Source organism: Haliaeetus leucocephalus, unplaced genomic scaffold (genome assembly GCF_000737465.1).
Source record: "Haliaeetus leucocephalus isolate CR32 unplaced genomic scaffold, Haliaeetus_leucocephalus-4.0 Scaffold206, whole genome shotgun sequence".
Lineage (NCBI taxonomy): Eukaryota > Metazoa > Chordata > Aves > Accipitriformes > Accipitridae > Haliaeetus > Haliaeetus leucocephalus.
In genome coordinates, this window is record NW_010972642.1 from 3,823,213 (window position 1) to 3,847,436 (window position 24,224).

Here is a 24,224-nt window from a genome sequence, read left to right on the forward strand (position 1 = left end):
CCATAGACACCTTCTTCTTTAGACTGTTCTGTATGTGTTGGAGGGGGTGTTTTGGGGGTTGATTTTTTTTTTCTTTCTTTTTTTCTTTTACACAAGATGCTGGTCTTCCAGCTGTGGTGATACTTTCTGCAAGGTCTGCATAATTATTCTGATCTTGGTAATTAATACTCATCCTGCTTTAGATGAGGTGGTTAATTCTCTAATTAAAAATAGCAGTGAGTGGTGGCTTTAGAGCTTGGCATATTTATTAACGTTCCTTTGTTGCAATAGGGATTTTAAGTCTTTGAAGCTTTTGTATCTATAAAGCTGTTTTATTTTCTTTCAATACAGTTCATTATAAATCATGGCCCAGACCTTAGTGAAATTAATGGAAATAGGTTGCCATGCCAGAATAAGAACCTGTTTTCAAGCAGGGTCTTTATTAGTGTGGCTGTAATAAGAGCTAAATCTATGAACAGGATCTAGCTGAAGTTGATTCATTCAGTTCTTCCTGTTGGTCTTCATATTTCTCCCCTTTCTCAAAAGATACCTATCTTAATAGTATTGTTAGAATATTTTCTTAACAGTGAATCACTGGAAAATATCACAGTAGGAAAAAGAAGATTGAATGGGCATTTTTTTATCTTATTAGTTTTCCCAACAGAAAGCTTCTCTTTTAGCTAACAATTCTTGCTCCGAAGACTGGTCTTGCATTAACATATCGAGTCTCCTACTTTGATTGGTAATTATGTCACCAAAATTTCTTAATAAATTTATCCTATCCCTCCTGCTGAAAAGAATACCGCTGATGAATTTAGTGTACTCCTACTGAAGGACTGAGAAAAAAATATTAGATTTCAGACAGTGTCAATGAAAATCAAAGCACTTTTTGAAACTGGAAAAAGCAGCGTTGATTGAGCTCATCTGCCGCACTGCTCGGTGGAAGTGAACACAGTTGCGGACCCCTCCTCCTCCTGGACGGTGCTCTGTCCCCTGTCCTGTGGTGTTGTCCCCTGTCTGGCCAGAGCTGTATTCGTCTGTCACAGTCATTGGTTTCTTGCAATGCTCCTACCCCTTTGCCCCCTTAGACAAACAGGTAAATAATATTCTGGGTTTAAGTAAAGCTTTCGGTAAGGAGTGGCATTCGGAGCAGAGAGAGGGGCACATCCAGTCCTTTCCTCCCCCCCCCCCAGTTTCTTTAGCAGGAATGCCAGTTAGCTAATGTCCCATCCAGCAGAAGGGTTGTTTGGGGATGCACTAAAATCTAAATACAGGATGCAACTCAGTGCAGATTTGTATAAACTAAGATGCAGTGTAATTAACACTAATGACCATGCTGGACAGCTGCTCTGAATCCAGAGAAGACCTGAAAGTAACAGCATTTTCAAAATGATTTTATTGTGGCTATTGTATTAACATGTTTGTATTAACGTACTGGAGTACCTATTCCTTTCTCAGAAAGCTTCACCCCCCCCTCATCATTAATGAAGAGTGGCTTGAAAAAGGCAGAGGGGACAACAGCCAGAGTGGTGGTGAATGAAGTCCAAGTGTTTTGTCTTGAAACTGCATCAATTGTAGGGTCTAGCTTTCAATTTTCTGTGTGATTTTTTTTTTTTTTTCTGTCATGCTTTTGACCAGCCTTTGGATGCTCCCATCCCCTTAATAGAAAATGCAAAACATTACAGTACAAAGCTGCTGCCAGCCCAACCGGCAGCAGTTTTGTCTTACAGAAATTCTGATATCAGTGTACCGAGGATGGAAAATCCCCAGTGATCATTTCCAAAGTAATACTTACTCATGCATGCATGTGCATCTTGGTGTTTATCTCGAGGTAAGATGTTGAACAGCCAGCGGAACTCGTGTTTGCTCTTGGTTCTTGTCTGAAGCAAGTCCCGAAGCAGAGGGCAGCAGCATTTCACCTGAACCCGTGGGACCCATTTCTATCAGGAATTTTCCATTTGTAAAATCTGTGGCTGGAGTGAAGATACAAATAGGAGAGTGTTGGGTCAGAACAAGGTAGACACAAAAGGAGAAGACACCAAAATACAGGAACTTAAGGAATAACTAAAGAAACTACCTCAGCATGGAGAAACAAGAGGGTTAAAAGTAATAGCTGTTCAAAAATTTAGCATGAGGAAGGAAAGCGTGTGTGGGTGAACAGGGTGAGGTTCGAGAAGAAACAAATGAAAAATAGTAAGTCACGCAGCAAGTTAAATAGTTTTTCTACGTTCTGTAGAACAGCAGTATTGAATGCTATGGAATAGCAATAAGAAGCATTTTTACTGAATGCTTAGTGAGTTACAATGTAGCATGGATACCTCTGATTTTTTTGTTGTTGTTTTTTGTTGTTCCGTAATATATTTAAAAGGGAAAGGGTGGAGAAATAGTGTCCTTATCTGACATTGCTACAATGTCAGATCCGCTACAGATAAATTTTGCCTTGTAATAGTCCACCCATTTTTGTTTAGGCTAGAGTTACAGCCTGTGCCTGCTATCTAGCTGGGGAAGAATTCTTGGGGGTTTGGGACATGTGATAACAATGACTTGTTACTAACATTTTCATAATCCGTAGATAATTATTGTTTCAGCCATTCTTGGCTTTCCTTTTCCTTCCCCTACATCCTCCTCTCTTTAACCCTTCCCCCTCATAATTTCTAACATATCCATGCCATTAAGCTGTTTCTCTCTCTCTCTCTCTTTTTTTTTTTTTTTTTTTTTTTTTCCCTCCTCCCCATCTGATATCGTGATCTGCTGCTGGGTGGGACTGATTGATTCAGGATGAGTGGAAAAGAGCACCAGTCTCTGGAATATCTCGTTTTCTTTGATGAGATAGCTCTTGCCTTCTGGAAAAGGGATTTTTAAAAATAAATTGAGGGATTTTGTTACCATCAAACCCCTACTAGGAAATTAAATGGCAGGGCGTGTGAGTTGTCAATGTGTCAGCTTGTAGTTGCGCACAGATTGTATTGCTTTCATTAGGCTGCTGTGCTACAAGGTGGGGAAGGAGAAGAGTATTTTAGCATTTGGGCATTTTTTTTAAATGAATATTTATGACATGTAATCATGTTGTATGCTGCTGTAATACTCCCCATGTTTGGGATTAGACCACCTGTAACTGTTGACTACTAAAGAACCAAAGTATATCTGACTCAGAAATGGTTTGTCTGTTATAAAGGTTGGACCCTTGTCATTTCTATTGCTGCTTACTATCAATATGCTAGAGTCCCTTCAAAAATAAAGCTGATGACAGCAGTGAAGTTGTAGGTGGATTTCTTTTTGTTCAGTCTCTGACACTGTGGGAAGAGAATTTAGTAATTATTTGTTTTTAGGAATTCCCTCCCTGTTTATAACTATTTTCTTACTGGTTTTAATAATATATTGTTTAAGATATTTATCTCAAATATACTAAATATTTATCTTATTATTTCTTATTGGTTTAGCTATTGTCTTATTATTCTTTTCTTCTTAAATTCTTATTTCATTTTCCTGTTTTTACATATTTCTTGTTCAGAGTAAGCATGATGTCTTCTCAAGATCCTAAGAAAGACATGACCGTTCTTGGACATATTCACAAGTAAACTGTTGATACTTGAGGGCCTGTTAAAGAGGGATCATACAGTTAATTTTGAAGGGTGTTTATCTTAAAGTCTAGGACACCAGCGTATGTTGCTGTGAGCTGCTGGGCTGAGGTGAAAGGGAAGATTAAAGAGGAAGTAGAGTTTATTAATAGACTCCTGGACGAGAATGGCTTTGCAGTGTGCACGGCTTGACTTTTGCTACAGGACGGGTTGTAAGAGATGAAAGAGCATTTGAGATGAGAAATACAGCAGAGAAAGCTGTATAAGTGAATAATAAACAAAGCTCTGCACATTCTGTTTCCTTTTATGTTTTTTCCATTCTCTCCATCATGCACTTAAAAATTTTTAAAGTGTTTTCCTAAATTGTTTGGGGTTGTGGGTTTTTTTAAAATATTTAGGTTGAAAGAGATGAAATTGCCTGATAATTTTGGGGGAATTAGGAGTAGCTTTTTGATGCTGTTATAAATATTTGGCCTAATTATAAACAATAACTGTAAGATGTTTGTTTGTATTCATATTCAGGAGATTTCTTGAACCAAGGGATAGACGCATTGCATAGCCTCTTGAAATTGTCATGTCAAAGTAGTTGTCTTGGCATTTCAAAAGCATTTGATTTTGTTTTTAACAGTGGAAAATTGCATAAGGAACAGGAAATATTTTTGGCTTTACTCAACTATCAAATAGCAAGTGGTGTTTTGTTTGCATATCAGCTAAAACTCACTAAAACTTTTGTGCTTGCTTGGCAGAACAAGCTGGGTTGTTGGGGTGGTTTTTTTGAAAAACAGACAAAATTTCTGACTTCAGTTTTTCATTTTCACTTGATTCAAAATACAATTTTAAAGCTTTTTATATTTACTCTAAGTGGTGTTGTGCCTTACAGTGGGCAAGTATTTAGTCATGAGACGTGTTTTCTTCCCCTAATGTGAAAATCTGCTGCTTTAAAACTCAGTGTGTATGCTAACTTCAAAGGCTGAAGCTTTAAGCTGTAATATAGTACATTCCTTCTACTTAAAACATGTTTCACAACTTTCATAAAAGTGGAGTACAAATAACAAATCAAGTATTTGTCAGATTACGATGTCAGAGGAGTGAAATAATTGTGAGGGAGTCTAAACCCAAGTTTTTTTCTAGATCTCACTTTAAAGCAGATAGTTGCAGAATTTGTTATAAATAGGGCTATGAAAAAATCACAAATGATAAAAGGGTATGGCAAATAGAATTATTAAATAAATGTTAACTTTATAAAAGTGTGTATGGAAAGTAAAGAAAGTGGGGGGATACTGAGAAGTGATGGACATAATTTGTATGAGGTTTTTTGATCTGGTCACTCTTGGGAAGCTAATCACAAGATAAACTGTTAAGCAGGGTAGCAAAATTGAGCAATGATTGCAGATGATAAGAATCAATAGCTGATAGGAAGTGTTGAAGATCTTAATGGCAGCATGAGCTGTGCACTCTTGAGTAGCTCTGGTCCATGCAGTGACTGAAACAGAACAAGGAGTGCACAGTGACCTGGCAAATTCTGCTGAGAAAATGAGTATTTTTATACTTTTAAGTCATGGGACAATTTCAGGATGCTTCCCAAGGGTTGTAATTGCTAATGAATTGAGCAGCAGTCGGCACAGACAGTAACTTATTGGAGACAGCTGCTAAGTACTGAACTCTATAAAAAGTGGCTTAGAGCAGCCAAACAGGCTACCAGGTTGGATACATGGTATATTCTTGGGGGTGTGCAGGAGGAATGGAAGGAAAATGTGGGTATGTCAGTAAACACGTTTTGCAAGGAGCAATCAAAGATTTAAAAGAAAAAAGTTTTAAAAAAGAGATACTAAGCAAAATTACCAAGTATGTGCTCACTAAAGGCAATACCACACTTCCACATGATTACATTTGGCACGTAATCAATGCAGCTCGGTTCTAGTTAGCCTCGCTAACTGCATCTCAGGTAGGAGATGTCAGGTGTTCCTCAGAAAGGTATAAAAATGACTGTTCTCAGTACAAAAGACCAAAAGCAGCTCAAACATCTCTTGAACTGCCAGGAGACTTTAGAGCTGAGAACGGAATTTGATTTTGATTGTATTTTTGCATGAAAGAGGAAAGTGGCAGAACATATGTGGATGCAAAATACAGTATGTGCTGTAGGTCAGTCAGCTGCTGCTGCTTTGTAAAACAGGAAGAGAACAGTTAAAGTGAGGCAGTAAGTTGACTTAGTGATTCAGAAGATAAGCTGGTTGTAAGGTGACTCTAGTACAACAAAGCAGGTTGTGCTTACTTTGGAAATGGAGCTTTTGTTAGGTACGTATTTTATCTGATGTACTTTTGACTATTTTGCAGAGTTAAAAGAAATCTTCTTTCTGTTTAATGACTGAGATGTAGAGAAATATTCAAATATGTGTTATTCATATATGTATAAATGAAAGAATATTTGCCCATGGTAAATTTGAATAGAGATTTGTTAATTGTTTACAGGCTTATGAAAGTCACTTTCCAGAGTCAATTCTAACTTCAATGGGCCCATTATTAAAGGCAGAAGGCATTCTTTTAACTGTTTCATCATAGCTTTTTCAGTATTGTTGTTATATGAGAGGTTTCGTTTGGCATGCCAAACTTTTAGGGTGTTAAAAGCTGCTGGTTTAAAAAAAAAAAAAAAAAAAAAGGCATTTTAGTCCCAAAATAGCTAACCAAGTTTCTTTTTGTGCTGACAATTGTGTTTTGTTTTGATAATGCATCTTTCTAACAATTCAGCTGATAAGTTTCATAGAATATGTATCAAAAGGTCATTTCAAAAGTTTCATTTGAAAGAAATGAACAGAGGATTAAAATCAAGCATGCTTGACTATTAAAGTTGCCATTTGGAACATCTTGTTCACTTCTGCGGTAGATGTTGTTCTTAGTTTAGTCAGCCTTTTATTTCTAAAGCTGTTCCTAAAGACCATTGTATCAATAATAATAGCTTTATTCACTAAATTATAAATTATTTGAAGCAATAACTATCAAATTGCAATTGGGAGAAGTTCCATAACGGGTCTTTAAGGCATCACCGTGATGCAGATAATAACGATTGAGCTTGTTGATGCAATTTCTTTCCCATTTCAACCATAATTTTCTCATTAGGTTTGCATTACATCTGTATTAAACCTTCATCTTTTAAGAGACTTTAATTCATATGCTGTTGTTCCTTTTCCCAGATCGTTTCCTTCAGTAAGTGACGATAAGAATGAATGGACATATATCAAACACCCCTCCCGGTGGATATGGAAGTTATTTTCCTCAAATGAAGTAAGGTTATGCCTTTTGATTTTCCTTTGATGGAAAAAAATAGTGTTGTATTTTCTTCTTTATGCTTTTATTTCAGATAGAGCTTAATTATTAGATCCCATTGGAATAATACAAAGGCATTTTCTGTAAAAGAATGTGCAGTTTCCAAATCATGTAACCAAACCTCATGTCAGATATCATCTGACTGATTTTTGTATTAGTGTGAGGGTAAAGCTGTATTAGTGAATGGAATCATCTGGAACAGAAAAATAAATTGCTGTAGACATAACATACTTATTATATTGCTTGGAGAGGTCTTTGTATGCCTGAGATGTTTAAGGTTAGCTCTGAGTGAATGCATTTTTATGTATAAAAGATGAGGCTGCCTTTTCCATCTGTGAGAAAATACTGTTTCCCAGCAAACAGAACTGAGCAACTGTTACCTGAAAGTGTTACCTTGCCTGAGACGAGAGGATGCTCCCTGTATCAGAAGCATGGCACTGGGCTCATTTGCAGAACTAATGAGATCTGACTTAATCTGATGCCAAAGATGTATTCCTGTATGCAGCAGGGCATCTGTGCTGTCATCTGCTTCTCATATTGTTGTTCCTTTAAAGCGAGTTTGTATATGACTCATTCTTGTTGTTACACTAGAAGGAAGTTGCATTGCCTTTTCATTTGTTGTAGGCAATGATAGTCCCTTGATAGTCCTTTTAAGTCTTTTATGAAAAGCAGTTAAAATTGTTAAAAACGATTAACACTTTCGTATGCAGGAAAAATTGGCGTAGTCATTATTATTCTTAAGTGATTTTGATTATTTTCATTATCGTAGTATCTATGTGTATACCACACCCCCATTGTGCATGACATTGTATTAATGTGGCAAAAAAGAGCTCAGAAGGGCTTCCAGCCGAAGTGAAACATGCTTTATTGTATTCATGGTGCTGAACAAATACCCAGGATCATTACCTCTATTGGTAATGTCGTATGTATGTGTAGGCCTACATAAGGGGAGGGATTTTTTGAATGCCTGTCTCTGTGTGGCAAATACATCTATGCAGAAGTTAACCAGAAATGTTTTCTTCCAGTGGCTATGGCTCCCCAACGTTTGCTCAGGCAGAGAGGGAGCAGAATTCAAGAACAAGTGCAAAAGCTCTTTATGGTAAGGCAGCATGAAGTCTCTAAACTTTTATGTTAAAATTGTTGTTTAAATATCAATTGTGATGTCATGGTGGGAATATTTTATGCATATAAATCTGAAAGTGTACGTACATACGCGTGGATATGTATGTCAACAAAACTAAAGAATAAAGTGATTTTATTCCTACTAAAACTAAATAGGCTAGCTAGAAAATGTTTTTATGGTTTACTAAGGAGAGAACTCCCACCTGCTAATTTTTAAGGCAGCAATGTATAAAGCTTTCATCACAAAACTAAGAGTGAACCTATAGCTAAGGTATGTACCAGGGAGAAGGCATTCGGAGGTCTAGCTGTGCTACGGGTTTGATTCATGACCTGTGTCTCCCCCTGCCTCCCCAACTTTATCCCCTGCTGGCAGAAAAGGCATTTACAATATTATTCTTGTTTGACACATGGATTTCATGGAAATTAGATTTGATGTAACAGATTTGGAGTCTTATTTGGCCTGCTATTTTCAACCAGCTTTGCGACTGTCAAACCTGATGTTACTTACAAATGCCTAACTGGTGTTGCACTTAACCAACTACAAATGCTACTATTTGTCTTGGCTGTATACGCTACTCTGTAGCCCATGGCCAAATCACTGTGGAGGCAGAATGTAGTCATGTTCCTTGCCAGCCAAATCGCACCGTTTCCTAGTCGTCCACGTCTGCTGCGAATACATCCTGCTGATAGCAGTGCTGGTAATGGAAATACAAGCAGCAAGGAGGCTGAGAGATATTCTGTGTGTAAATCTGTGCCTGTTGTTAAATGCTCTTTTGAAAGTCAGTACAACTGACGAGGCTGGAAGAACGAGGTTTGCAGTGAGAACCCGGTCCTGTGCAGGACCCCCCCCACCTCAGCCTGCGCTCCCTTGTTGCATCTACCACTTCTGCAGGTTAACAAACTGGAAAGCTCAAAGAGCGGTGGCTAATAACTGCAACATCCCTAGTAGTAACTAATTTTTTCTCCCCGCTCTTGTGGGTGGGCTGATGGCGGGGAGTGACCTCGGAGGTTAGGGGAGTGGTGGCAGGTTGCTTTGTGGCATTAGAACAGCGTTAACTTTGCCCTTGGGAGGATGCCCTACAGGCCTTGAGCTTGGTTACTCACCCGTCAGCACGAGAAGAACTTTGTTCTGTTGGTTGCCTTGTTGGCTTTCACACTCTTTTGAAATTCATGCGGCTAAAAGCCCACAAAGGAGATTAGGGATCTCCTAGCTTTGTGTCCTCTGACAAGAGGAGTGGTGTGAAAAAGCTGATGTGGTCTGGTGGCTGAAGGCACTGTGCTAGAGTAGTGTGACGGTCCACTTCTAGAAAAATCAGCAAAGACAGAAGTAAAAACCATTTGAAACTTTTGTCATTTAAAAATGATGTTGCATGTGAATCATTCAAAGTTTAAATTTATTTTTTTTAGTGGTATGCTACAAAAGTCAGTCACTTGACATAGTATTAAAGGCAGAAACTGCAACTGAGGAAAATTCTGAAGTGATCACTTTGAACAGTGATTTCTGCATCCTGTATGGGTTCATTCAACAAACTGATTGCTTGTGTTGACAGAAATAGTAGGTGGTAACAGAAAGCAGCAAGAGACATTGCAAGAAACTCTTAGCAGATTATTTCTGTATGAGATGTTATAAGAGAGTTGCACTTTTCTTTTTCATTTAATATCACCATCATAATTTTTCAAGAGTATGTGGTTTGAACAGTGTGGCAGTATCAGTAAGTGTCTTAACCATGTCCTTTAATCATTGTGGGCTTTTAAAATAATTCCTCTCTGAGCTTTTTCATATCAAATGTGATGGGATAGTCATATGTCAGTAGAAGATGGGGACAACTGAGTAAATTTGAGGTATTTAATGGTGAACAGCCTTTTACTTCTAAAATACTTAATTGAATTCAGGTACTAATTGAAAATGCTTACCATATAACTGCTGAGTGGTGGTTCCTGTAAAATGAATTGTTGATCTTTGTTCACTTCCACTGCTGGTAGATATATCACAAAACTGTAGTTGCAGTTGCCAGGAACTGAATGAAGCAGAAGACTCAATTATCCTGGAGCTCCGAGTGAAGATACATTGGCACAGGTTTTAGAGAGGAGGTGCACCTTTTACTGTTTCTGCTCTGTTTTGTATGCGTAAAGAACTAGGCTGTCTGTATCACCAAATGCATGAACTGGAGAAAACAAGGAAAACACCTAAAACCTTTCTCAAATTCAGGGCAATTATTTTTTTCATTTTAGCAACTGTGGTACCATTCTGCTGCATCCCACGTGTGTCTTTTCTTTCTTTGTGACGTTAGGGGTTTTTGTGCATGCTGTCCCAAGGAGGGTGGGAAGCAGTCAAGTGATACTGGAATTGTTAAAATGTGTTAAAAATGCTTATTATAAAATACGTTATTTCTAATTGATTTATAATTAATAACTAAAGTATTTTATTTGAGCCATGAGACTGAAAGTCTATAAAGCACATTGGAGGTGTCCTAGCTTTCTTTCTATATTTTGTATTATGTACAAGTATATTAAATGTACATATTTTATTTATGTAAATACATAAAGCTCATGAATTTAATAGAGTCACATATAATATATTGGAAAAAAATATAATTTTACTGTAAAAGTAAAATGGACGATGTTTTTTTTGTTTTGATAAAATGTGACAATTGTTAGCAGCAAACTTTGTCTGTGACAAACTTCCTTTTCTTGGAAGACTTTTGAATGTCATTTGGACTAAAGCGCCTATCCATGGGTAGCAACAAGTGAAGATAGTACCTGGGTTCCTAAGTGACCACTTGATCTTGAACTCAATTTCCTCCAAGCACAGTAAAGACCAAAAAATTATTAATAATGTGTATATATACGTATATATTACATGTATATGTGTGTGTATTTGCGCACACACACACGTGTATATATATGTGTCATGGCATGATGTTTATCTCTTGAGGGGACAGTGCTGAGGTGATTCATGATTGTTCAGTCATCAGGCAGAAGATGGCTACAGTGCCAGTGGGAAAGGAGGCTGGAGTTTTGTTGGTGTTACAGACGGTTCAGTTAAAAACTAGACCGGAGCCATCGCTATCTCTGATGTGGTTATCTGAGAGCAAAAACTTCCTTGCAACTGCCTTTTTTCCTGTTTCAAATAATCCTTTGTTTTCACTCGTTTCCTTCCTGATATGAACCGTTTTCTATTTGCATGACAAATCTCTCACTGAACTGGGAGGAAAGATGCCCTGTGCACATTCTTATGGGGTTTATTTCATCATTTTCTTCCTGATTTTTCCATCTGAAATGGATTTTGGCTCACACTGTCATCTGTTGTTCTAGCATTGGCTTCTCCATCTGTCTTCTGCAGCTCTGCTTGCAGGGAGATGTGCAGCGTCAGTCGGCGTCGATAGCCAGGGCTGTGCTGGGGGTTTGCCAGAGAGTGACACAGCCCCATTCCTCAGAAGTAGTAAGCTAATGGTTCATTCCAAATTGTTAGGTTATTATACAACATAGAATTGAAAGATGTTGCTGAAATTGTCTTCACACCACATCAGAAAAGGCTAGCTGTTTAATACATTGTTTATACTCTCATGGCTGTGATTAGGTGCTAGCAGTGAAATTGCATGTGTATTTTTGCATTGCTCAAATATCTCATTTAGAGCAAGAACTATAGTGTAATAAATTCAAGGAAATCACAAGCAGATCATAGACTAGGTAAACGAGTCCATTAAAAGAAGCCATCCATGTAACATGCTTGTATTATTTGATACTCAAATTAATTGACAACTGAGTCCTAAACAATACACTTTTTTTGATAGCTAGTTCCACATAGCCATCAGGGAGAAGTTTGTGGCATAAATCTCTGAAAGTGATAGTGTTTGCTCCTCTGAAAATGAGATTTGTTTTGGACTCAAGTTTGACCTTTCTCCCCGGATGTGTAGGTCACATATCCTGCACTTTTCTCTCAGTTTCAAGTTGAATTTTTCCAGCTGCTGCAATATGTTCTTAAAGGGATGTCAGCAATCAGTCCAATGCAAACCACTAATATATGGTAGTAAACTAAGTATTGGGCTTTTCAGCTTGATGATGTGTGGTAATAATTTATACTGTCACTCCAGGATTCTTAGGACAGCTTGTGAGGGAGACTTTTAATCCATGTCCACGTGGATTGTCATCAGATTTTGGAGCTTTGTCTCCTTTATACACTGTACAGATATTTTCCAGTTTGGCTACGGAAGGGGGAGATGGGAGCCACCATTACCCTTCTTTGTGTTATCATAACCATAGCACTGATAACATTTATTACATCTGGCCTATGCAATTATTTGTAAGACATTGGTGGAAGTCTAGGCATCGAGATTCCTCACTTCTGTTTTAGGCTTTTAGGAACTGAAAATTTATTGTGTGTGAAGGTATCATAGCCCTAACCAGCACCACCTGTGCTTCAGGTCATCTCTTAAGACCCAGCCTGAGATCTTTTGCTTCTGGTAAGAATTTTCCCTACCTAGATAAAGAATTAGATTTCTCTTGCTGTGATACATTTTTCTGTGTGGTTTTCTGGACAGTGGCACAGAGCCAGACTAGGGTAGACTTTATTAAGCAGCTTTCTAATTTGCCATATTGCTGTACCCTCTTGCAGCTGGAAAATGGGCGAGACAGGACTCTGGCTATGTCACGTTCTGTTCATAGCTCTGCCTCAGTGGACCTTGGGCAATGCTGGTGGTTTTGTCTGAAACTGTGGAATAGTTACCTTTCCAAAGCATGAAATGGTCCTTCACAGAAATAACTGGGGAGAGCACAGAGTTTTTGGTGTAGTGAGGGCAACAAAGAATGAGGGAAAGCAATCTTGACTCCTGTTTGTCTCTGTCATATACCAGCTAGTAGTATTTTTGACTTGGCTAAAAGTCTTTGGTCAGTCTTTGTTTTCTGGTGTTTTGGACGCTTCCAAAAATGGTACGAAATCAGTACCTTTTAACATCTTTTTGTAACCAGAAACATGGTCCTTCCCTGATGATTGCTGAGTTCAGTAAGTTCACAAAGACATGAATAGCAGTAGCATCTGTCCACAACAGACAGCGGGAGGAGTATTAGTTTCTGTGGATCGATGTTTCTGTTTCTTTGAAAGGTTTAGTAAGTAGTAGATCTTAGTCAGGACCTATGAGTGAAATGCTGTGCTGCTTTTAAGTTTATTGCCCTTGCGTTGTGAGAGATTTTATTCTGCTCAAATTCCTCTGGGTTGCATTTGCTATAGATTGCCATTAAGAACTCAAGTGTCTTCTGCCATGATCTTTTTTTTTCTCCTTTATCACAGGGAAAATACTTTATGTAAATTGTGTGCAGCATATGAGCAGGGTTTGAATTAACTGCAGTATTAAGGCTGCACTGTATTTTACACGTTGGATGTAAGAGCTGCAGTAAGTAGAGTAAATAGGAAAAACTCAATAGTTTTGATGGTTTTATTCATCCTGTCTGGAAGTCTCTGTTGCAGAATTTCACTTTAGCTTCAATAACTCTCTTCATGCATGAAGGGACCCATGAGAGGCTGAGATTGATTGGAAGGATTAGGAGAGTGAAATGGAGAATACAAAACTTTTTTTTTTTCTTTTTTTTTTCTCCCGTGTCTGGGGTTGACCCCAGCCAGCAACTAAGGACCTACCCAGTTGTTTGCTCATTCCCCCTGTCTCCTCCCTGCAGTGGAATAGGAGAGAGAATCAGAAAAGCAAAACCAAGAAAAAACTGATAGACCAAGATAAAGACAGCTTAATAAGTGAAGGAAAGGAGGGTGAGGAGAAAAACCTGAGTAATGCAAAGGCAATCACTCACCATCTACCACAAGCAGACCAATGCCCATACAGTCTCTGAGCAAGGGCTACTTTGGAAAAACTACCCGCTAATTTTATTGCTGAGCATGATGTCCTATGGTCTGGAATATCCCTTGGGTCAGTCAGGGTCAGCTGTCCCAGCTGTGTCCCCTCCCAACCTCTTGTGCCCCCCCAGCCTCCTCACTGGGGCAGCAGAGTGAGAAACAGAGAAGGCCTTGACACTGTTCAACAACAGCTGAAACATCCCTGTGTTATCAACACCGTTTTGGTCACAAATCCAAAACACAGCACCATACAGACTGCCGTGAAGAAAATTAACTCCATCCCAGCCACACCCAGTACATTCAGTAAGTCAGCAAATTCTGTTGTTCATTTTCAATAGCAGGGTATGAGTTACTTGCATTTGAAGATCATGTAATAAGTCAAGAAGCATTTTCAGGGTTTCTGTAAAAGCAGTCAGATTAATATTGATGAATAATAATCAGCCACTTTGATATGTGAAAGAGTTGAGGAGATGAAAGCTACATTTCCAGAAGAATGGGAATGGGCAACTCTGTAGGAAAAGAAGAAAAATAAGGAGCTGTATAAGGATGAAAAAGACTGTGACTCTTGTGCTGAGTTATATGTGACTTGGTAGTGGAAATGTGGAAGTGTTGTAGGAAGACACAGCAGACTTCTGTGTCATCTGGTTAGAGAAGGACGCAGAACAGATTTGCAGGCTTATATCAATTTTGCTAGAAGTTCAAGGCAGAGGAGCATATCAGTGGAAGAGGGTGCAGAAGGCCCTCCTTTCTGAGGGCAAAGTGAGCACTTGCTGGAGGTGTGTAGGTAGAATCTGGCTCATGAGCCAGGCATCAGGAGAAAGCAGATGCCAAGATTTAGTTTTTAGCTACTGGCAAAAATCATGGGAAAGGGGATACATTCTAGACACCAGCCTTTTTTTTTTTTTCCCCTTTTTTTTTTTTTTTTCTCCTTTGTGTTATGTTCATATTCTCATGGGGGGTCTTTATTCATTCTTACTTCAGTGCAATTTATGCCAGGCAGACAAGAAAACCATCTTTCAGGGAGCCTGGGTGATTAGCAGCTGGGTTGACTCTGTATGGGAAAGGAAACCCACTTTCTAACTATTGAATTGTAAAAGGGTTGAAAAACAAAGGTTGAGGAAAAAAAACTTCCAGAAGCAATGGAAGAATTTTGCCTGATGCTAGGGTACTTATTAGAAGATGTATTTTGAAGAGTGAATAATTTCAGGAAGGAGCAGTTACCCATAGTATCTACCTCTAGCTCCTCTATAGCAGTGTTGACAACATTCACAGCTGCTATAGGCTATATCTTAGCTCATCCAAAACTGCGTAAAAGTTGCAGCACTGAGCAGTAATTAAGAGCCTGTGAGGTACCCTCTCCTTTTTTTGCTTTGTTCTGTAACTACAACAAGACTTGGAAGTCTCCCCAGTTTTAGTTTGCATGCTTCACTGCAGAGTTTAGATTTATTCACTTTCTTGGACTCCCAGAAAAGGGAGTCTCCAAGTCTGCATGAGTGACATACATTACGTGGTGGTTTTTGGTAGAAGGGCACATAGAATAACAAGAAACAGCGGACAGTGCCCCATGCCTGTCAGTGTTTAAGAGGCATTTGGACAATGCCCTTAATAACATGCTTTAACTTTTGGTCTGCGCTGAAGTGGTCAGGCAGTTGGATTAGGTGATTGTTGTAGGTCCCTTCCAACTGAAATATTCTATTCTATATGATAACTTAGATGTCTAAGTTGATCATTCTAATAATCATTTTACCTGCATTAAAGAAATAAATAGGTAAATAGGAATTGTTGCTGAACTCAGTATGGACTGTGAGTTGTTGTGGTGACCATACTTTTTGTTTATTAACACAACCACAGATTGGCTTTTGTTTATTGGAAATCTTACTGAAGTTCTTGTTACTATTGTGTTGTAATTAAGAATTAAGAACTTGAGGGGCTCTCCTTGGCTCTCAAGTGTAGGCAACCACAGATTTTATTAGCATTCAGGAAGCTCTATCTCTTATATAAATGCTATTGTTCTCACCATGACATAGTGTGTTGAAAACCTTACCATCATGTCTGTTGTGAGTGTTGTGCTGCTCTGTGGAAGAGGATGTGTTAATCACTGCTACAAATAGTTTGGGATATTCTTTCTTGACACAGGACAAAATTCCTGTGAAGCAGAGCAAGGAATCTCTTGCAAAACTTATTCTCTGCTTTTTAATTCCTTTAGAGCCTCTACATATGCCAGGATTTCTTTGTTTATTTAAAACAACTCCAACTGTTATTGTTTGCAGGATTTTTAAATCTTACAGTGCATGTAAAATTTCTTATCCTTGTTTAATTTCATATCATTAAAAATAATATTTTTAGTCACCTAAAAGAAGATAACAGTCAAAACTGAATATCTGGTGCATTGTTAATTGAAACAAGTGACTTTTTTTTTTAAAGCATCTATTCTTTCTTACTGGACAGCATTTAATTATCATTTGTAGTCCATAACAGACGACTGTTAACTGATCCCCTTGGAGATGCAAATAATTCTATGGGGTTAAACTAGATACTACTTTTTAATTCCCTTGTTTTGTTAGGAACAGATGGACTTTACTTCTTCAGATCATCATCCAAACAAAAAAAGAAAGGTAGCAAATCAGACAGTACTGCTTTACTGACTGTTTTGTTGGGGTGTGCATGTGTGTGTGTCTACTGTGGTTAAAAAGAAAATGAACAAAAAAAATAATTTAATTAACATGCTGCAAAAGCAGAAATAGTAGTTACAGTTGGAATCAATGTAGATCCTCTGCCCTAGGATTTCAGAATAACGTATAATAAAAGAATAACATCTATCTTGAAATATTCACCCACCTAGTTAAAAATTCTGATAACACGTGGTGTTCTTGCAGTGCCGATTGCACTGCGCACTTCTTTTGCTAAAGCAAGCTGAGTAGCTGCTGTATAGGAGCAGGATGGCTCTGTTGTACGAGCGGTGTTTGTCATCACGGGAGGGGGGCTTCAAGCCAGTGACGCATTTCAGAAACTGTCTTGTCTTTCATGAAAGTCACCGAGAACTGGAGAGATAATGGTGTGATTATAAAAGGTGACAAATGCTTCCACAAGTGGCATCTGAAAATGAGGGCACTGCTGTCTCTGTCAGGACCAGAAATTCCTGTATGAAGGAACCCTGGTCGCAGAAGAGACTTTTACAGTGTGGCTTTTAGGGTGCCCTCACTGCAGATCTCTGTGCTTGGTAGTAGTTAGCATTCTTTTATTTCGCAAAAAGTAACTTAACTTTCGTGTCAACAGAATCACACACTTTTATTTTACCTTCAAGTAGGATGAAATTGATTTACTTTGTATGTACATCAGGTACTTTCCTTCCAAACAAAATCAAACTGCTTATTTTACTTGAAGATCAGAAATCAAGTTATTTAATGAAATGGAGAGAAAAGAATTGCCTGCTTGCAGTATTACCTTGGACCTCTCTCAGCTATGTCATCTAATGACTTTCTTCCTGAGACAAAGCTCCTGGTGTTCCAGATCAGGCACTTAACTGGTTATAGTGAAAAAAGAGAAAAACCTTCCAAATGTTGCATTCAATTTTTTTCGACTAAAGTTGAAAAGTTTTCTTCGGTATTCATCTAAATTAATTATTTTGTGGTGTGGGTGTCTGCTGTGTCTTCATCTTGCTTTTTTCCCTTCCCTCCTCTCCTGGTTTAATATTAATCTATTGTATAGAGTAAAAGGCAAAGGATGTTTCTGATTTTGCAGCATTGTGGTTTGTTAGCTGAAAAATATTTCTGTTTAGATATATTTGGTGTGTATTTCTTTTTTATTTTTGAAGTCCTTTCCATGCATATTTCTATGTTAGTAATTCATCAAATTGAATACTTTAGGAAGAAATAAAGGATGACTCAAGTCTGTTTTGTGTGTGGCTTTGTTGCTTTGCAGATTTAACATGAGAATTATACGTATATCAGGAAATACTTTTGCTTTCAAGTGCATTCATACAAAGGCAGTAAGCCTGATGCTAGTTATCATATTGCTACCAAAGTGGTAAGCCAGTGATTTTAATAATCAGGCTTCCCAATGAAGCGTTTACAGTCAGAACACTGCTCCCCTCCAGTGTCCTGACTCACTGTAACGAGATAACTGGCTTTTGTTTGCACCCACTGGCTCTCCGTTAACATCGTTGACGTAAGTATGATCCTTGTGCTGGACTATGTGGTGGTGAAGGTTTTTTCTGTTGCAATACAGAAATTAGCAGCAGCTCATCTTCTGTTTTCATATATACAACTAGTCTTAAGTATCTCTGAGAAATATTCAACAAGCAGGAATAAGAAGTTGAATGAATAATTATTCTTTCTTTTCCTCCCATCTCTAGAACAAAGAAAGAATTATGCACGAGACAGTGCCAGCAGCATATCTGAAACTTCGCAGTATCACGTAGAGGTGAGACGAGGACTGATATACCAATTATAGCTTTCAGTTACATGCAGTTATTTTTGCCTACATGATTTCTGAGGATACATATGCTTGAAGGCATATACATCTTCCAAAATATCCTGCCAGCCCGAGGTCACTTCAGAATAGATTACTCTGAAATGTCTCAAATTCTATAGCTTTGCCATAATGAGCTGAAATTTTGATGTAGAAGAATGTAAGCAAATTTGTGTGTAGTTTGGCAAAGGGACAGGACTTCTCAATGGGATATTAATTCAACGTGTTAAGCTGCCCTGTCTCTGAACCTGGCTTGTTGCAAGGATGAGGCAGAGCTGAAAAACCCTGTGCTGTTGGCAAGGCACACTGGACAATATTTAGAATGAATACTTTGATCAGTTATAATCAGCAGAGGTGACAGAATATTCAGAAAGAGCTGAGCATTAACCCCTGAAAGCCCCAATTAGTCTACTATGTAGTAGTTAAACAAATACATTCTGCCTGCACAGATTCTTCCCCAGTGTGAAGTGTAAAGTATGTTACTTCCTGTCTTAAGCCGCTTTGCAGAATTACTGCGTGCTGCTGTCATATTTTATCTAGGCGTAGATACATTTAAAATAGTCAGCAGAGTAAGCCTGGGTGCCCATGTGTAGCCCGTTAAAACACTTTTGGATGCAATGCCTCATTCTGTAGTCTGACTTTGGCACAAACTTTCTTCCACTACCATCAGACCACTGTTGTGGGTTAAGCCAAGTCTTGCAAATACCATAGATTCTCAGCTCCTTTTTGCTGGGTTTTAAATTAGCTGTAAATTGTGAGATCATATGCAGAAGAGTCTTAATTTCAAGTGCTTCTATCCTATGATCAGCTTGCAAATGAATACTTGTGTTGCTTCTAATTATCTGTCTATTTTTCTTTGGTTTCTTCATAACGGTTTTGATACTGTACTGGCATAAAAATTAGTACTTGTATTTGGAGTCTAAGCATTCCTGTGTGAGCAGCCAGTAGAGAGTTTCGCTTCTTTTAAATACTTTGATTATATGCAGCTTATATCTACTCTCTTGTCTGTCGTTACTAAGTGCTCTTATCCTGTAATAGAAGAAAGCACACAATTTTTTTTTTATTATTATTTAGAAGATAGGTGTGCAGACATATATTAAAATTGGTTCTCTTGAATGAGTGTAACCAGGTCTTCAATAAGAATGTGAAGCTGGATTTATGCCTGGATAAAATGAAATAATTTCATGGGTTTTCTTGCATGATTGGCATGTTGAAGGAGAAATTGTCAAAACCACGATGGTGGGGTAGCTAGTTGAGGTGATGTCTGTGAGGTAGTATTTAATTTTTAGACTATTAATTGAATCTGGAGAATATTCCAAGTTGATGTTGAGCAAAAATAGTATACTACATTTCTGCTGTAACCCACATGAAAGCAGCGAGTAGCCTGTCCATAAGGTATCCCAGTCAGATGCAAGCCCATCACGGTTGCCATCAGCGTGCTAGCTGGCAGCTCTGGAAGAGATGAGGCCACTCCAGGTCAGGGTGGTGTGGAGGTACGCTGGCAGGGTATTGCTGGGAAGCTTCTGCTGACGCTTCCTGGATTCAGCTTGCCAAGACAGACAGGTTTTCACTCCTCAACAAAGCTAATTAAATACTCAGGGTTTAATTCTCACTTTGATACCTGAAAGATGTCAGAATATGCCTTCAAGTCTAGCTGCTTACAGTAGTGAGGAAGTGACAGAGGATGACAAACTGAGTTACAAAAATCAGTTGACTTAAAATGACATTATGGACTAAACAACCTCTCTTATGGCTTATGGGATCTGTCATATACAAAGGCACTTTTATTCATGAATAATTTGTATTGCTACTTTCTGGCAATTTGAATACTGATACTGCCAAGCAATAGGGAAAACTACAATTTTTTATTTTTTTATTTTTAAATGTACATCCCATTCACTAGCACTTGACCACCTTTGTTCTGGACCGAAAAGAAGCAATGATTACAGTAGATGATGGAATAAGGAAGCTGAAATTGCTGGATGCCAAAGGCAAAGTGTGGACTCAAGATATGATTCTTCAAGTGGATGACAAAGCTGTCAGTTTGGTGGACTTGGAATCAAAGGTAAGATCTGTGAGTGGCAGTCTCATTTTCAGAGAGAGAGAGAAAAAGGGAACGGGCAGAAAAATGATGTATGTGAGATTCGGTATTCTAATTAGCTTATTATCACATTCCCTTTTTAACTCGTGCAGCTTTTCTGAGATCAGGACTCTGTATAGTAAGGTGGTGTTTGTGGTTTGTTTTTTTTTTTTCTCTTCCGGCAGAATGAACTGGAGAATTTTCCTTTAAGCACAATTCAGCATTGCCAAGCTGTGATGAATGCATGCAATTACAATTCAATTCTTGCATTAGTATGTAAAGAACCAACCCAAAACAAGCCCGATTTGCATCTTTTCCAATGTGATGAGATTAAGGTAAGATAGTAATGGAGATCTGCTATGACTTATTTGAATAGGGGAAATTTTATGAATTGGCAAGTACAGTGGATAAAATCAAGTGAGCTGATTCACAGAAAATAATTCTGTTCTTTTATTCTTATAAATATACTTTGAGTTTAATGCACTTATGATACAGACACTACTTATAATATGTTAGTAAATGTAGTGTAGTATGTCTTGCAAGAGAGTAGTCCAGTATGTAAGCTGAATTCTTAGTGCATGTTCAAGTATGTTGTTACTACCGTAAATATTGATTCTTGTGCTCTGTAGCTGTTCATTTAGGTTTGTAAATGAGTAAAACTCTGGAATATGTATATGGTTTGCATTCACGCTTCTGAAGAAAGTGGTGTAAAATAGTTTGAGTTATCTCAAATTTATCTTGTAATCTGCAAACAACTCATCCCAGCCCTGAGTCTTACCTAATTTTTCCTTTTTCTGCTCTTTTTGTCGCTGAACAATTAAACCTTCTCTACATTCTCACCTGTCTGCATCTCCGCTCAGCTGGAGAGAAAATGAAAAGGAAAATATTACTTGCAGGAGGAGCAAAATAAGGAAAAAGATTGTTCACCTCTGATTAAAATATTCCTTTCAAGCATAAATAATTTTTTAAAATGTATTGCACAATACTACTTTATTGCCAGGGTTATAAATTTTAATTTGCTAGTTACTCTATATAATTGCTATTTCTTTAAATTCTGATTGATAATTTAATGGGGATTTTTTAATTCCTTTGTAGTAGTTGATATCATTCTCTTAAAAAAACAGATTGCTAATCACATTGTGCAACCATTTTGAAACTGGTATAGTGAGTGGGATGTGAAGATGACTGGCTAATTGTGTGATTTGTTGCGCAGAATTTGCAGTTTCAATGGAAATTGGGATTCTGTGAGAAGTTCAGGTGGCTTTATGTTAAATAATGCAGGGATCCTTTTTGAGGTCTGGTTGGACCCAGCTTCCCAAAGTGTAGAGGCAGTCTCTTTTCTTCAGATTTTCATCTTTTGAAGTTCTGCCTCTGTGTACAAATAAAAATGCAGAGCATGTAAGCATGACTTGGAAGTCCAGGATCCCCCTTTTCTTCTGAGGTATTGTTTGAATGTGTGACCATACCCTAGGTTTTGTTCCTTACCCATGAGACTTGGCTGTTTTTGAAAGGTTAGGTCTTTCTCCCTTGTCTCTTTCATGCTTTTGATTAGAAGTTACCAGGAACTTCAGGAGCCTCTGCGATAGAAAGTTAGTAAAAAATCAATAATATTTGGGGCATTCAATATTTTGTGAACAAAAAAATTGTTAAATAATAAATATCAAGAGTATGATTAATGGAATTCTTCTGCGCTTAAGTTCCTCAAATTCCCTTAAGTTTTTTTTCTATTAATTCTTTAACCTTAATGTATCCCTCATCTGTATTTTGTAGTGCAATTTATTAAGCCGGAGAAGTCCCTTAATCCCCTTGTATCTTAAATTCAACAAAGTCTTCTGGTCCCAGCAGAAGTTACATATTTCTCCTAAAAAGTTGTGTATTTCTCCATTATGAGGGTACTAAGAAAGATGTGGACCTTGTAGAGTGAGCCAGACACTGACAGATTTGGGCTTTGACAACCTGTGTAGGAAATAAATTTATCAGCTGAAGACAGGTAACACAGCATTCTAAATCCTATGAGAAGCTGTGACCTGTTTAACACAAGCTCCATTAAAATAATGCCTTAGACACATATCAAAATTTCACTTTGCCACTGGTGGAGGCAGACTGCAGTTCTGGAGAGACAGGAATCTACGGATTAGGAAATGTACTGAAAAATTCATCTTCTGTTACATCAAAGAGAAATTGGAGGCTATCGTTATTTCTTAAAGGAAACTGTATTGCTACAAGTTACTTTCCTAATACTTTATGCTGCTACTGTCTATAGTGGTTTTGCTGCTACTATCTATAGTAGATTTTTTTTTTACAGTATGTCTTCCCCCTAACATACTTGAGAAAAACAAAAATGGTATACACAGAGGGAAAAAATAGCTTATGCAATAATGGTTGACTTGAGATAACTACAGCTGTTCAGACAAACTTGGTATCTAGATGACATGCTCATCTGATGAGCTTGGATGCTTGAGATGGGAACAGTGACAAAAATACCAACTCCCAGACAATAGCATTGTGTGTTTCTTTGTTCTGTTTGCATGTAAAATAGTTTATCCCAGAACTTTTAAATGGGATTTGATAAGGTATTCTGGAATCTACAGATGCCCTGAGAAGGGCATGAGGAGATACTTATTTTGTATATCTGGATAGTCTAACTGATAACCGGTGGTTTCTGCTTCTGCCTCTTTAGGCTAGCTTCATTCATGAAGATATTGAAAGTGCAATCAGTGACAGTAAAAGTGGGAAACAAAAGAAGAGGCTTGAAACACTGAGGTAAAAACCTAAGTTCTTGGCAGTATATAGGATCGTCAAATACTGTTACAGCATTCAGAAGCTCTCCAAGTCTGCCTGCTATCTTTTGTTCTTTTTTGCTAGTTGATAATATACTTCCAAAACCACGTGTAGAGGCCTTGCTTTAATAATTCTTTCATGCTCTTTCAATTTATAGTGTCACTCTTACCTTTCCCAATTCCACCTTAGTGATGGGAACAGCTGACATCAATCCCACTTGCCAGAGAATAGCATTGCATGTCTCAGTTCTGCATATAGGTCAAGTAGTTCAGAATTTAAATTTAAAACATAAATGCCCCATAACTCCAAGTAAGTAAGATTATGATAAAAGGTTTTGGGATCTAAAGATGTTAAATGAAACAGTGCCTGAAGATTGAATAATCTTCCTGCCTGCCTGTTTAATGATGGTGAAGACTCCTTGTTTCCCTGGTAGCAATAACTTCTCTGCCAGCTGGAAAATGTGAGGGAAAAGAGTCTGTTGGGTTCAGAGGAGATTAATGGAGAAATGAGAGGTAGCCAACAGAGATGTAGAAACAAGGGCACAGATATATTAGATACTGAATGGTAATGGTGGTAGTTTGTTGAAAAGTTAGTATGTAACTGCATCCTGATAATGTCAATAACAGTTTTGTGGTTCAGATAGAGAAGTCTCTGCTGGACAAAAATCATTAAGTAAAAATGTCATCATTGTATGAATGAGTTTATAACAGTCTTAGCTACCTGTTAAATTCTGATGCACAACTTACAAAGTTTTCCTAGAGTAATGGACACTCCTATAAAAACACAACGAAAACTGAACTATGTCTGACTTTTTCTGTGGGTTTAAAATCAAATAAGTAGACTTTACTGTTTGTGGGACTGTAACAAACAGGTATAAGTACAAAGAGGCAATCTAGAAGGACTCAGACACATTGGATGTGCTGGGAAACTAATAAGATTTAATTGGGAAGAGACTGTAGGTCAGTACATCTGGTGGGAAAAGCTCTCTGAGATATCAGTCTCCAAGGGCCAAGAGGTCATGAGTGCGTGACAGCTTAGTGCCAGTTACTCG

The 24,224-nt window shown here is 37.9% G+C and overlaps 1 protein-coding gene across 1 annotated transcript in view; it reads left to right on the plus strand.

Annotated features, from left to right (window-relative positions):
* Positions 1-6,745: 6,745 nt before the first annotated feature.
* EPS8 (epidermal growth factor receptor pathway substrate 8) overlaps positions 6,746-24,224 on the plus strand; it is a 55,865-nt gene continuing 38,386 nt past the window's right edge. The window contains exons 1-6 of the mRNA XM_010566124.1: positions 6,746-6,836; positions 7,904-7,977; positions 18,197-18,264; positions 20,216-20,377; positions 20,578-20,727; positions 23,073-23,155. Of these exons, the coding sequence (XP_010564426.1) occupies positions 6,775-6,836; positions 7,904-7,977; positions 18,197-18,264; positions 20,216-20,377; positions 20,578-20,727; positions 23,073-23,155 (599 nt within the window). The 5' untranslated portion in view covers positions 6,746-6,774. The remainder of the gene's footprint in view (positions 6,837-7,903; positions 7,978-18,196; positions 18,265-20,215; positions 20,378-20,577; positions 20,728-23,072; positions 23,156-24,224) is intronic.